The 11,028-nt window shown below is 37.0% G+C and overlaps 1 protein-coding gene across 1 annotated transcript; it reads left to right on the top strand.

Annotated features, from left to right (window-relative positions):
• Window positions 1–4,165: 4,165 nt before the first annotated feature.
• LOC101293170 (A/G-specific adenine DNA glycosylase-like) lies at window positions 4,166–9,851 on the top strand. The gene is made up of 7 exons (XM_004293118.1): window positions 4,166–4,507; window positions 4,592–4,651; window positions 7,254–7,373; window positions 7,443–7,540; window positions 8,522–9,063; window positions 9,452–9,558; window positions 9,759–9,851. Exons 1-7 carry the CDS (start codon window positions 4,166–4,168, stop codon window positions 9,849–9,851), a joined length of 1,362 nt encoding a protein of 453 aa, XP_004293166.1.
• Window positions 9,852–11,028: the final 1,177 nt, after the last annotated feature.

Genomic DNA, 11,028 nt, shown 5'->3' with positions numbered 1-11,028 from the left:
CCTCGCTGGATATCTGATTCGTCAACAACAACCTCGATTGGATCTCCAATTCCGCGACCTCAACAAAATCTCTGATTCCATCGGCGACGACCTCGACTAGATCTTCGATTCTGACGACGGCCTCTTGCTCGACCTCACCTGCATCTTTGATAGATGTAAGTTTCTAATCTCGTACACTTTGGTTTGCACTAATTTGTGTTTGACTAGAGAGAATTTTGCATCGGATTTGTTCAAATGTGTGGTTTAAGAGTTGTGATTACAAGGGAGGGAAAGTTATGCGATCTGCATATGAGTAGTGATCGAGGTGATGGTTTTAAGTTAATAAGGATGAAAGGTGGAGCTATGTGCTTAATTTGTTTGTTCAAAGTTTGAAACAAACAACTCCGTGCTTTGCTTCTCCCTTAATAGATGATCTAGATAGCGGTACTGTTTGTGTTGAAAGATGAATAACAAGCTAGTGTGTTCATGATCAAAAACTCTGTGCTTTGCTGATAGTCATAGAAATTCTTTTATGTTTGTGTTAGTGATAGTAATTATTTTATATCTTTAGTTAGTATCTTTTGAATATCGTAATAGTATATGTTCGTGTCTGTGTTAGTATCTTTACAACACAGTTATAGTACTTTTTGTCTCTATGTTTATATATTTTCAAGATGATGTCAGTAATTTTTGTCTCTATGTTTATATATTTTCAAGATGATGTCAATAATTTTCTCATTGTGTAGTAGTATCTTTTCAACACAATGATAGTAGATTTCTAACTCTATAACAGTATTTTTTCAACATGATGTCAATAACTTCTATTTTCATTTCAAATACTAATATTGTGTTGTGTTTTTGTTCTTGCAGAATCTTTCGAATTGTGGTAGTAGATTTCGAAAATCATGTGAACTCGGATATTGAAACTTTTGTTTTGTTTACCAAGAAATTATCACTCTTGAAAACTGGCAGTAGCTTGCTGCTATTATTGTAGTATAATTCTGGAACTATGGTAGTAGCTTTTTACAACTATGGAAGTAGCTTTATAAATAATTATATTATGGTAGAAAACAACTTCTTTTTATCGTTGAATGTGTTTTATTTACTCGATTGCATTAGCATTTTACTTTAGTTGTAAGTCTCTAAACATTGTTTCTTTAATCTTAGGTAGTAGCTTTTGTTTTGCTTGGTAGTAGCTTTTGTTGCTGGTAACAGTAGCTTTTGTTATGTTTCATAGCTTTTGTTATGTTTCATAGCTTTTATTGTCTACGGTAATAGCTTTTGTTGCCTGCGATAGTAGCTTTTGTTGCCGGTAATAGTAGTTTTTGTACTGCTTCATAGTAGTTTTTGTTCTGTTTGGTAGTAGTTTTTGTTTGTTGCAATAGTAATCTTTGTTGTTGGTTGTAGTAGCTTTTGTAGCTAGGGATAGTAGTTTTTGTTGCCGGCAGTAGTAGCTTTTGTTGTTAGTAGTAGCTTTTGTTGCCAGCGGTAGTAGCTTTTGTTGGTGGTAGTAGTAACTTTTGTTGTTGGCAATAGTAGTTTTTGTAGGTAGGGATAGTAGCTTTTGTTACTGGCGGTACTAGCTTTTGTTGTTGGCGATAGTAGCTTTTCTTGATGGCTGTAGTAACTTCCGTAACCATCGAAAACCTCGTCAGAAGTCGGCTGGAGACATCGCCGGAGGTCAGCCGGAGTCCGTCAGAGATCTCGCCGAAGGTCTGCCGAAGACTTTTCCGGGGAGGAGAGTGATTGTTGACTTTTTACATTAGTGGCATATTTGTAAATATAAGAGAAAATCTACTTTTTTGGTTGGATGGCAGTCGAACTTCAATACCTTTATTTAGGCTTGGGTGGACTTATGTGGGTAAAAATGTTTGGGTGGATCTCTATAAGATAAAATGTCTCAAAGTGGATTTTTATGTAATTGGCCCTTGATAAATTTGTGATTATTGTGTCGGGCCTTAAATCTTGTTTTGTACAGGACGAGAGGAGACACCACGTGAGGAGGGCTCTGATCGCCGACAGGCGTAGCGGGTTATACAGTGAGTGGACATTTTGTTTTTAAATAATTATGCATGCATGGTTCTGTTAGGAAATTATCATTCTATTTTTCTGATTTTATATTATTATTTCGTTCTATGAAATGGTCTTGGAAATTATTTGAGTTGTTAATTTTAATAAGCATTTGAACATGTGGAACACGTTGAATTTAATTAATTACTTTGCCCTTGGAATTTTTCAAGTACGGTTGGGAATCGTAATTATGCTTTATTTATGAGTTTCGGGGAAACTCATACAAATTTATATTTTCCTTCTTATGCCATAATTGTTGGAATGTTATCATATATCAATGTTAGCATATTGTTCCACCTTTCGAGGTGATGTGATTTCCACATTCTGAGTGGGGTCACGCAAGCCCTTTCCACCTTAGTGGTGATGTGTTGTTGCCGACGGCATCACGCAAGCCCTGTGCCCTCTCTGTCAACTCGACGTGAAGGTATATGGAGTATGGGAGTACTTTGCCTGGGAGGCAACCAAGTTTGGGAGACTCACTTATATGGCCATATATGTTCGTTTATTTGAATTGCTAATTTGACTAGCGGGGCTAGTCCATTATTTTGATAGTTTCTTTTATGAGGTTTCCAATTATTTTCTTGTTGCATGTTGACTAGCGGGGCTAGTGCGAATTTTTGATATTTTTTCTTTATGAGGAGTAGTAAACTGTTGCATGCATAGAATTTTCTTAATTTTCACATAAACGGAAAAACATATAAAATTTAGTTTCGTATTATTTTATTCTTGGTCACTCGCTAATTGGTTTATTTTTCGTCCACTCACGCTAACGTTTTTAAATATTCTTCCCTGGGCCATTCGTTTTTCAAATGCCCAGATTGCAGAGTTCATGTTCGGCTTCAGTAGGAGTTGAGACATAGTATCTTCCGCTGCACCTTGTTGATCGTATGTTACTTGTTAACCTATGTGTTGTTATTTTATTTCCTTCCTTTAGTTGCTCTGATAACCATGTGAATTTGTTATCTAAGTTGAAGATGTATCTAAGGGTTATGGCCCAAGTAGGAAGTTTAACTCTGGTTGTTCATGTTATACTTTGAAGTTGAATATTGACTTGGGTTGTTATTTATGTGTTATTGTGACTTGAGTTATGTTGTGGGAGCGGAGGGCTCCAAGAGTTGTGGTTGATTGTTATAGTTAAAGTGTTCTTAGTTTTATCGAAGGTTGGGTTGTCAATTTTTAAGGGAGGTTATGCCGAAATTTCGGTATAATCTCTTAGAGTGGACCCCGCAAGACTTGCATGTTTTCCTTTATATTTTCAGGGCGGGTCTTGTCAGGTTTTCTTATAGAATTTTTGTTTTTACTTCTTCGTTTCGGAGGCTTTTAAGTTTAACCTAATTATAATGCAGAAACAATGTTTCACTATCAGTATTGCTATAATACATAAAGTTTTAAGTTTTTGCAATGTACTAATATTTCCTTCAACAGAGAATAATTCAAGAAAGCGTTGAGTCTTTGCAATGTACTTATATTCTTTCAACAAAGAAGAATTCAAGAAAGTTTTAAGTCTATGCAATGTAGCAAATATATTGAAAATACTGTATATATAAGTATATGTTGGGACAAATATTGCAAATCTTTGACCTCTGGACATTAGCTTCAATATAATCAAAGATGATTCACATACATTATTGCAAAAACTGCTGGTGCTACTTAAAACAGTCACAATCCATGCACAGGAATGAGAACAGTTTCATGTCAAAATTTATGCATATAATGTGGACCTTGGTAAGTTCTACTCATTCGTGTATATTAGAAGTTACAATATCTGAATATGCAAAATGATCTTGAGCTCAATCTTCCACTTATGATATGTGTTCGTCACGTCTTCCTCTTATGCTACTGTACTTGCTTGTGTCAACGCTTTCTAAAAAATATCAATTCAATTACTAACACCACCCTAAAAAGAATTCTAATTAAAAAGAAACACGTGTCGCCTGGGTTAGGACGAGCCAAGTTTCTTCTATGATACCTACTAAAAATGAACTTGTCTCCGAATTCGAATTTTTCAAAAAGGCTCCAAACACGAGGGCACCGCTTTCCTCTGCTCTCACCGAAACCTCACCCCTCCCTCTCCCCCATCTCCTTCGATTCGACACTCCGACTCCATCCTCAAACCATGGTAGTCAACAAGAAGAAGAAGAAGACCGCCACTGCAGCCGTCGCCAACCAAACAAAAACCCTAAGGCGGTGCGATCTATCGTCGGAGCAAGACATAGAAGACTTGTTCAGCCAAGACGAGACCCAGAAAATCAGGGCGTCTCTGCTGAAATGGTACGGCCTCAACCGCAGGGACCTGCCTTGGAGAGAACAAGAGGATGATGTGGAGGTGCGTGTGTACAGGGTTTGGGTCTCGGAAGTGATGCTGCAGCAGACTAGGGTTCAGGCTGTGATTCACTACTTTAATCGTTGGATGAGCAAGTGGCCCACCATTCACAGCCTAGCCCAGGCTTCTCTTGAGGTCTCTCTCTTTCTAAATTGACAATTTGGCACTCACATCAACATTTTGATTAGTAATTGACTACTTTTTCAATTTTGTTTGTAGGAGGTGAATGAAATGTGGGCTGGGTTGGGATACTACCGACGAGCACGATTTCTTTTAGAGGTGCTGTCTCTGCTCATTGCTAATAACATGTCCTACTTGTTGTTTTATTTTCGATATTCGTTTACATTGGTGTTTGATAATGGTATCAATCGTGTTATAAGTTTTATTAGATTAATAGGTGGGAGGAGAAGATTGCATTTAGTTTTGTCAAATAATATGCGGTTGATAACCCATGGTGTTAGTGGAAGTCTACTTACCTTACAACAAGTGACACACTTAGAACTTCAGATCTTTTATCTTCCCAGGAAAGGTGTGAGGTGAAATGTTGTAGAATAAGATGACTTCTGACTGCTTGGTTATGTTGCCAAACACTCAAGTTTAGTTTTACTACTGGAGTGTTATTGAGTGCTGTCTGGTGCTATTTGGTCGAATACACATGGAAGATAGGAAATGTGAGAGGTTGGCAGCTTGGGTTGTGGGGTAGGTTTATGGCGCTTGAAATATTTTGGGATCCCTTTGGGAGAGGAGATCAAAGGGATGGAAAAAGGCATTTCTCTATGGGTGGTAAGCTAACATCACCAAGCACCAGGCAGCTTGCAGACATATCACCTGTCATTATTTAGAACCACAAGGATAGACAACCTGATGATGTTTTATTTATTTATGTATATATTTTTACGGCATGGATTATAGGAGGGGGAGATGGAGCAGTTTGTTAGGCAGGAAGGGATGTGGTATCACAACACAAGAGGAAGGAGAGGGAGTGGGGTTGAAACCTGCCTTGTGGGGACTAAAGCGTTTTTGGCGAAGTGGGAATCCAGCATCCGGACAGAACATGTTTACGATGGAAATGGTTTTGTGAAAGACCAGCTATTGGCGATCAAGCTGTAGCACAGGGAACATATGAGCTGCTTTTCACTGCTGCTAACTGTTGACAGGAAATGGAGGAAGAGTGATGTTTTGGAAAGACATTTGGGTGGATGATCTTCTTTCAAGAGCTTATTCCAGAGGTTTCTGTTATTAAATCTTCATTATGCCATGTTGGCTTAAAGTATTTTATCTGGAATTTGGGGTTCGATTTTGAAGATTTTAAATGATTTGGAATTGTGGAAGTTATCTTCCCTGTTAATGTTGCTAGGAGTCGGACTTTTTGATAGTAGAGGAGAGATGTGAGAAGATGGAAGTTGGAGTTGTCTCTTGTCAGGTATTCTTGGAACTTTTTCATTAGGTGTTTGTGTGGAAATATTTCTTATCCAGACTTTTCAACAGCTGGGTCCATATGGACAGCTGAGGCACCTGAGAAGGTTAAGCTTATAGGTTCTCTTACTCTGCATGATAGGGTTAACACTCGCAATCAAGGCAACCATGTACAGGAAGTTGGAAAGTGCCATTCTTTGTTAAGTGAAAGCATGCTTCTTTTCAGTGGAGAAATGTTGCAGGAGTCCTTTTTGGTGCAGCATATTTGCTATGTCCTGGGTCAGTTGGATCGAGCGGATAGGAAAATCTTCGGAAATTACACAGGGGTAGGGTTGGATAAGCCAGTTCATGCTTCATTTTGGTATTAGAAGCAATATATTGAGTTTGCTTTAGAAGACTGAAAATATTGTTATCAATATTTGCTTTCTTTATGAATGAAAAAAATAAAAGAAGAGATAAGAAAGTGATGGTTGTAACATTTCTGGGTTAGCATTAGAATTCTAGGGTTGAGTCTGATATATAGAAGTTTATGGTGTATATCAGCCACGCTAGAAGAAGGTTGAGTCTGTGAAAGAAAATATTCATTTACATATTTCATGAATATTGTCCATATTATTGGCTTTTCTCTTGGATAAATTAATTGATGGAACTTTGCTTCTGTTATCTGGTAAAGGAATCAAAGTGATTCAAAAGATTGACCCCTAGGGGTCTTCGGCCATAAATGTAAGAAGACAAGGCATCAAGTACACCCTCTAGCAAGGTTTCCTGTTGCTTCAGGTTTCGTACTTTTCTGTTTCTAGCTCAATCATATTAAACCTGAAACAAAAGAAGTCGGTGTGATTGTAAGAGCTGCATTATCCCATCTGTAGTCTGTACATGGTCTTCCCTGGTAACTCTGGAAAATAGCTACTTTGGCTATCTTCTCATGTGGAACTGTAGAAGTGTCTAGTGACATTTGGAAGTGGGGTGGAACCGTTGATGAGTAATTATGTCATTCTTGGAAGAATCCCAGTCTGAAGAGAAGATAATAGTTATAAATCAAATCCACTCCTATTATGTTCATCTTGTAACCATATATTTATTTTTCCCAAAATATTGTTCTCAACCAATATGAAATACATAAAAGAACCTTGCAAACAAGAAAGAGAATTGTTATTACATGAGCTACATGATCTTGAAAAGGAAATTTTTGATGTTTGACAATCTATGATTTATTCAATGCTTAGATGAACTTTCGCCAGACTTTTATTCTAGAACGGAAACCACTAATGAAAACTTAGACAAGATCCTTGATGTTTTTTATGGTCATCATGAATCGTGCGCTCCACCAATTTCAATACAGGAAAGTGTTTCTAGTTGTTAGGATTTAATGTAGAAGCAGATTTGAACAGAACAAGCAGCGCTCCTTTCCTAATCTTATAAATGAAGTTACCCTAGCTTAAATCTTTGCTGTTCATGTTGTTAGGGAGCCAGGAAGATTGTTGCAGAAGGAGATCAATTTCCTAAAACAGTTTCTCAGCTACGAAAAATACCAGGAATCGGAGACTATACGGCTGGAGCAATTGCCTCAATTGCATTAAAAGAGGTAAGTAACTTCTCGTTCTCTAATTTTGTTTTATCACAATTGAGCATTTTCTAAGAGTGATTATATCAGGCAGTTCCAGTGGTGGATGGAAATGTTATAAGGGTGACTGCTAGACTAAAGGCTATTTCTGCCAATCCAAAAGATTCTTCGACTGTCAAGAAATTTTGGTGAGTTTTGTTTTTTTATGGATGGCAAGTTATTTTGAATGTAAGAGGAGCGTTCTCCTTGTGACCTGCTGATCAAGGAATTTGCGGTCAGTCACCATTGGATCTAATGACGGTGGTAAAACCCATGCTTTCTTGTTATAACCTACCATTGGATAAGTTAATCCCAATTCCTTGGTCACCAGGTGATCAGGACACTACTCTTGAACTTCATTGCTCTTTTAATGGGAAGGACTGTCATCTGTTTTTTATTGCTGTTAATATATCCATTTTTAATGTTTATAAACTTTTCTTTTCCAGTTAATAAAATCCTTTTCTCTGCTAAAGTATGTTATATCCTTATCTGTGAAATTCCATAGCTGCACATAAATGTTTTGCTATTTGATTGCTTCAGACATATATTAATGTGGATTGCATTATGGCATTTAGGATCCTTATCCTTACAGCTTGTTCTAGTTGTAGTACCTATAGGAACTTATTTACTTCTTCCAGTTGATATATAAAGGGAAGGAAACCTTGTGCGGCAAATATTACATGACAAAAGCATGCAATCATTTTGGTGGCATTGTGTTTATATTGGCTGAAAATTTCGAGTGGTCTGTGTGGTTTTGGATAATTATTGATGTTGCTGCTGTGCTTTAAAAGTGTCCAGCACCCTCTGGTTTGCTATATAGTCAATCTTGGTCCAAATTAAACAAATTCTTCCTTCTTTTTTTTTTCTACAAAGTTCAGGCTATAACTAAAGGGAATCAAGGAGATACATAAAGTTAATTGCATTTTACATTCTATATAACTCAGGTTCTTTGGGTAAAAATGAAGAATATGTGTACCATGGAACAAGATTGGCTAAAGTAACAGTTAAAAGTAAAGGGGCAGAATTAATTATGAGCTCAAACCATAGGGACCATTTATAAATCTCGCCCTTAAAATTCTGTCTAATGCTAACTAATGTGGTGATCACCTTATTCATGTTTATATGAATAGGAAACTAGCAGCCCAATTAGTTGACCCTTTCCAGCCTGGGGACTTCAATCAGGCTCTAATGGAGCTTGGTGCAACTGTATGTACACCATCAAGTCCAAGCTGCGGCACATGTCCTGTATCTGACCAATGTTGTGCACTATCAATATCTAGGCATGATAGTTCAGTGGTGGTTACAGATTATCCAATTAAGGTGGTAAAGGCTAAACAAAGACATGAGTTTTCTGCTGTATGTGTTGTGGAAATAGTGGGAGACGAGGAATCATTAAAAAGACACCAGATCAACAATGGGTTTCTTCTGGTAAAAAGGCCTGATGAAGGGTTGCTTGCTGGCCTCTGGGAGTTCCCATCTGTCTCATTGGCAGGAGAAGTGGACTTGCTTGCTAGGAGAAAGGCAATTGACCAATATTTGAAGAAGTATTTCACACTTCAACCCAGAAAGACCTGTGACATAATTTGCAGGGAACATGTGGGAGAATATGTCCATGTTTTCTCTCATATCCGACTCAAGATGTATGTGGAATTGTTGATTTTACGTGTTGAAGGTCTGATCTCTCTCTCTCTCCCCCACACACACACACACGCACATATATTTTTGTTGTACAACTAGCTGCTTTGAATACAATTTTACTTTTTATGTATTAGTTAAAACTGTTATATTGCCCAGTACCATTTGGTCTAGTGGCATAAGTCTCTCCTTGTAAGTGAGAGGTCGTGAGTTTATTGTTTTGTAGCACAATAATTGTGCATTTGATAAAAAAAAAACTCCGGATTTACTGTAATTTATGTACACAAAAGAATGATAAAATAAAAAACGAGGAAATAATTCCACTTTTATCACACATTTAATTGCCATCACAGGAAACAAAAAGTACTGATCTTGTTCTTTGTATCTGGTATTCACATCATACTTTGCTTTTCATTAAAATGAAGGTGGGATAAATGACCTGGTTAGCAAGCGGGACAAAGACATTGTGCCTTGGAAATGTGTGGATGCCAAGGTACTTTCAAACATGGGATTGACGTCTGGTGTAAAAAAGGTGATCTGATATTTCTACTCAGTAATGTTCTTGACCTTGACTTATAAAGTAATTTCAAAGAAACAGTTGCAAATAATTTTGGATTTTCCATAGCTCTTTATTTTGAAGGGGTGCAGAGAATGGATTAAAATGGTTTTTGTATTCCCTTGATAAGAAATTTTTATATTGCACTTTACCCTCTAGTTGTTATGCTGGTGCAGGTATACACTATGGTTCAAAAATTTAGGCGAGGAAATTTGTCTTCTGACCTTAACTTGGACAGCAAGAAAAGAAAGAGGCGAGCAATGAAGTAGTGTTTTTGTGACCCGGACATGATGTAATGTGCCAAAGGAGGCTTAGTTTTTGACTTTCTCAGCCAAGATTTTATTTTTGGCCAGCAACATGGAGATACTATGTGAGAGCGGGCAGACCACCATCGGTTAGGCTCTTAAATCTCATTCATTTACAAATGAGCACTTTTGGAATACTCCTTGTATGCACTATGGATCAAATTTGTATGAAAAAGAAAGACAAGCCTCCAGTTTTTGGCAAAAGATATAGTGGTTCGGCAATTTTTTATTTATTCTTAAACATACTTGCATGTCATGTTTTTAGGTGCTGGAGGTTCAATTAATTTACCAGAAAGAACAGTATATCGAGTCACCTATACGGCTATGCTTGTGTGAGCAGGTAGATGCTCATTACAATTTTAATGACTTGTTTAAACTCTAAATCAATTAGAGCTGTTGCCGAGTAACTAGTCGATGGAACTGTAATTTCATGGGGGGAACACATCCATTAGAGTCTATATTTTAAATTGGATGAGTTCTATAGATATGACTGTGCCTCCTTGGTAAGCTTAGGGGGTAAGTCCGTAATTTATTGGTCCTAAACTCTTCATTGGGTGAAATTTTTACAGCCAAGTATCTCAAGGGGATTGATTATCTGAAGTTATATCTAGTTATCCATACTTATCCTTCAATGAAACCATATACTTGAGCAGGCTGGCATGCGAGATTTTGCGATAACTGCCATGATTTTAATCTGACCTGAGTATGCCCTAGTTTTGCTATCTGTTTTAACGTTGAGTGGTCAGAAACTCTTACTGTCACACTATCATCCGAACACACTAATGCGGAACTTTTCTAAACTCAGAAGACATGAATGAATCTTTGAACTCATTGATTTATGAGTGCGGCTATTAGGATCTCCAAATTTGCTCAATATACCTCTCATTCTTTCTACACCTTTAATTTACTTTTTAATATAAGCATTTACTCACTAGACCTCATTTCAAATTCTTAACATAACCTTAGTTATTTATCGACATATATTTCAATTAATTACTTACTTTACCTCTTATTCACTCAATAGACTTTTCATTCTTTGTTTTTTTTTTCCTTTTTTTTCTTTTTGTAACTATCCATTATCCCTGCCTTCGTTTTTTGGTTTATTTTTTTCTATGCAAGAAAATGTTCTATCATGAACTAT

Source organism: Fragaria vesca, linkage group LG2 (genome assembly GCF_000184155.1).
Source record: "Fragaria vesca subsp. vesca linkage group LG2, FraVesHawaii_1.0, whole genome shotgun sequence".
In the NCBI taxonomy this organism is placed as follows: Eukaryota; Viridiplantae; Streptophyta; class Magnoliopsida; order Rosales; family Rosaceae; genus Fragaria; species Fragaria vesca.
Note: the sequence above shows the minus strand (reverse complement) of the source record. Positions and strands in the feature narration are given on the sequence as shown.

Bases quoted from the DNA above. Each gene is read 5' to 3' on its own strand.
- LOC101293170 (XM_004293118.1), top strand. From the start codon at position 4,166: ATGGTAGTCAACAAGAAGAAGAAGAAGACCGCCACTGCAGCCGTCGCC. The intron at 4,508-4,591 runs GTCTCTCTCTTT...TTTTGTTTGTAG, and splicing joins TAGCCCAGGCTTCTCTTGAG to GAGGTGAATGAAATGTGGGC. The intron at 7,374-7,442 runs GTAAGTAACTTC...TGATTATATCAG, and splicing joins CCTCAATTGCATTAAAAGAG to GCAGTTCCAGTGGTGGATGG.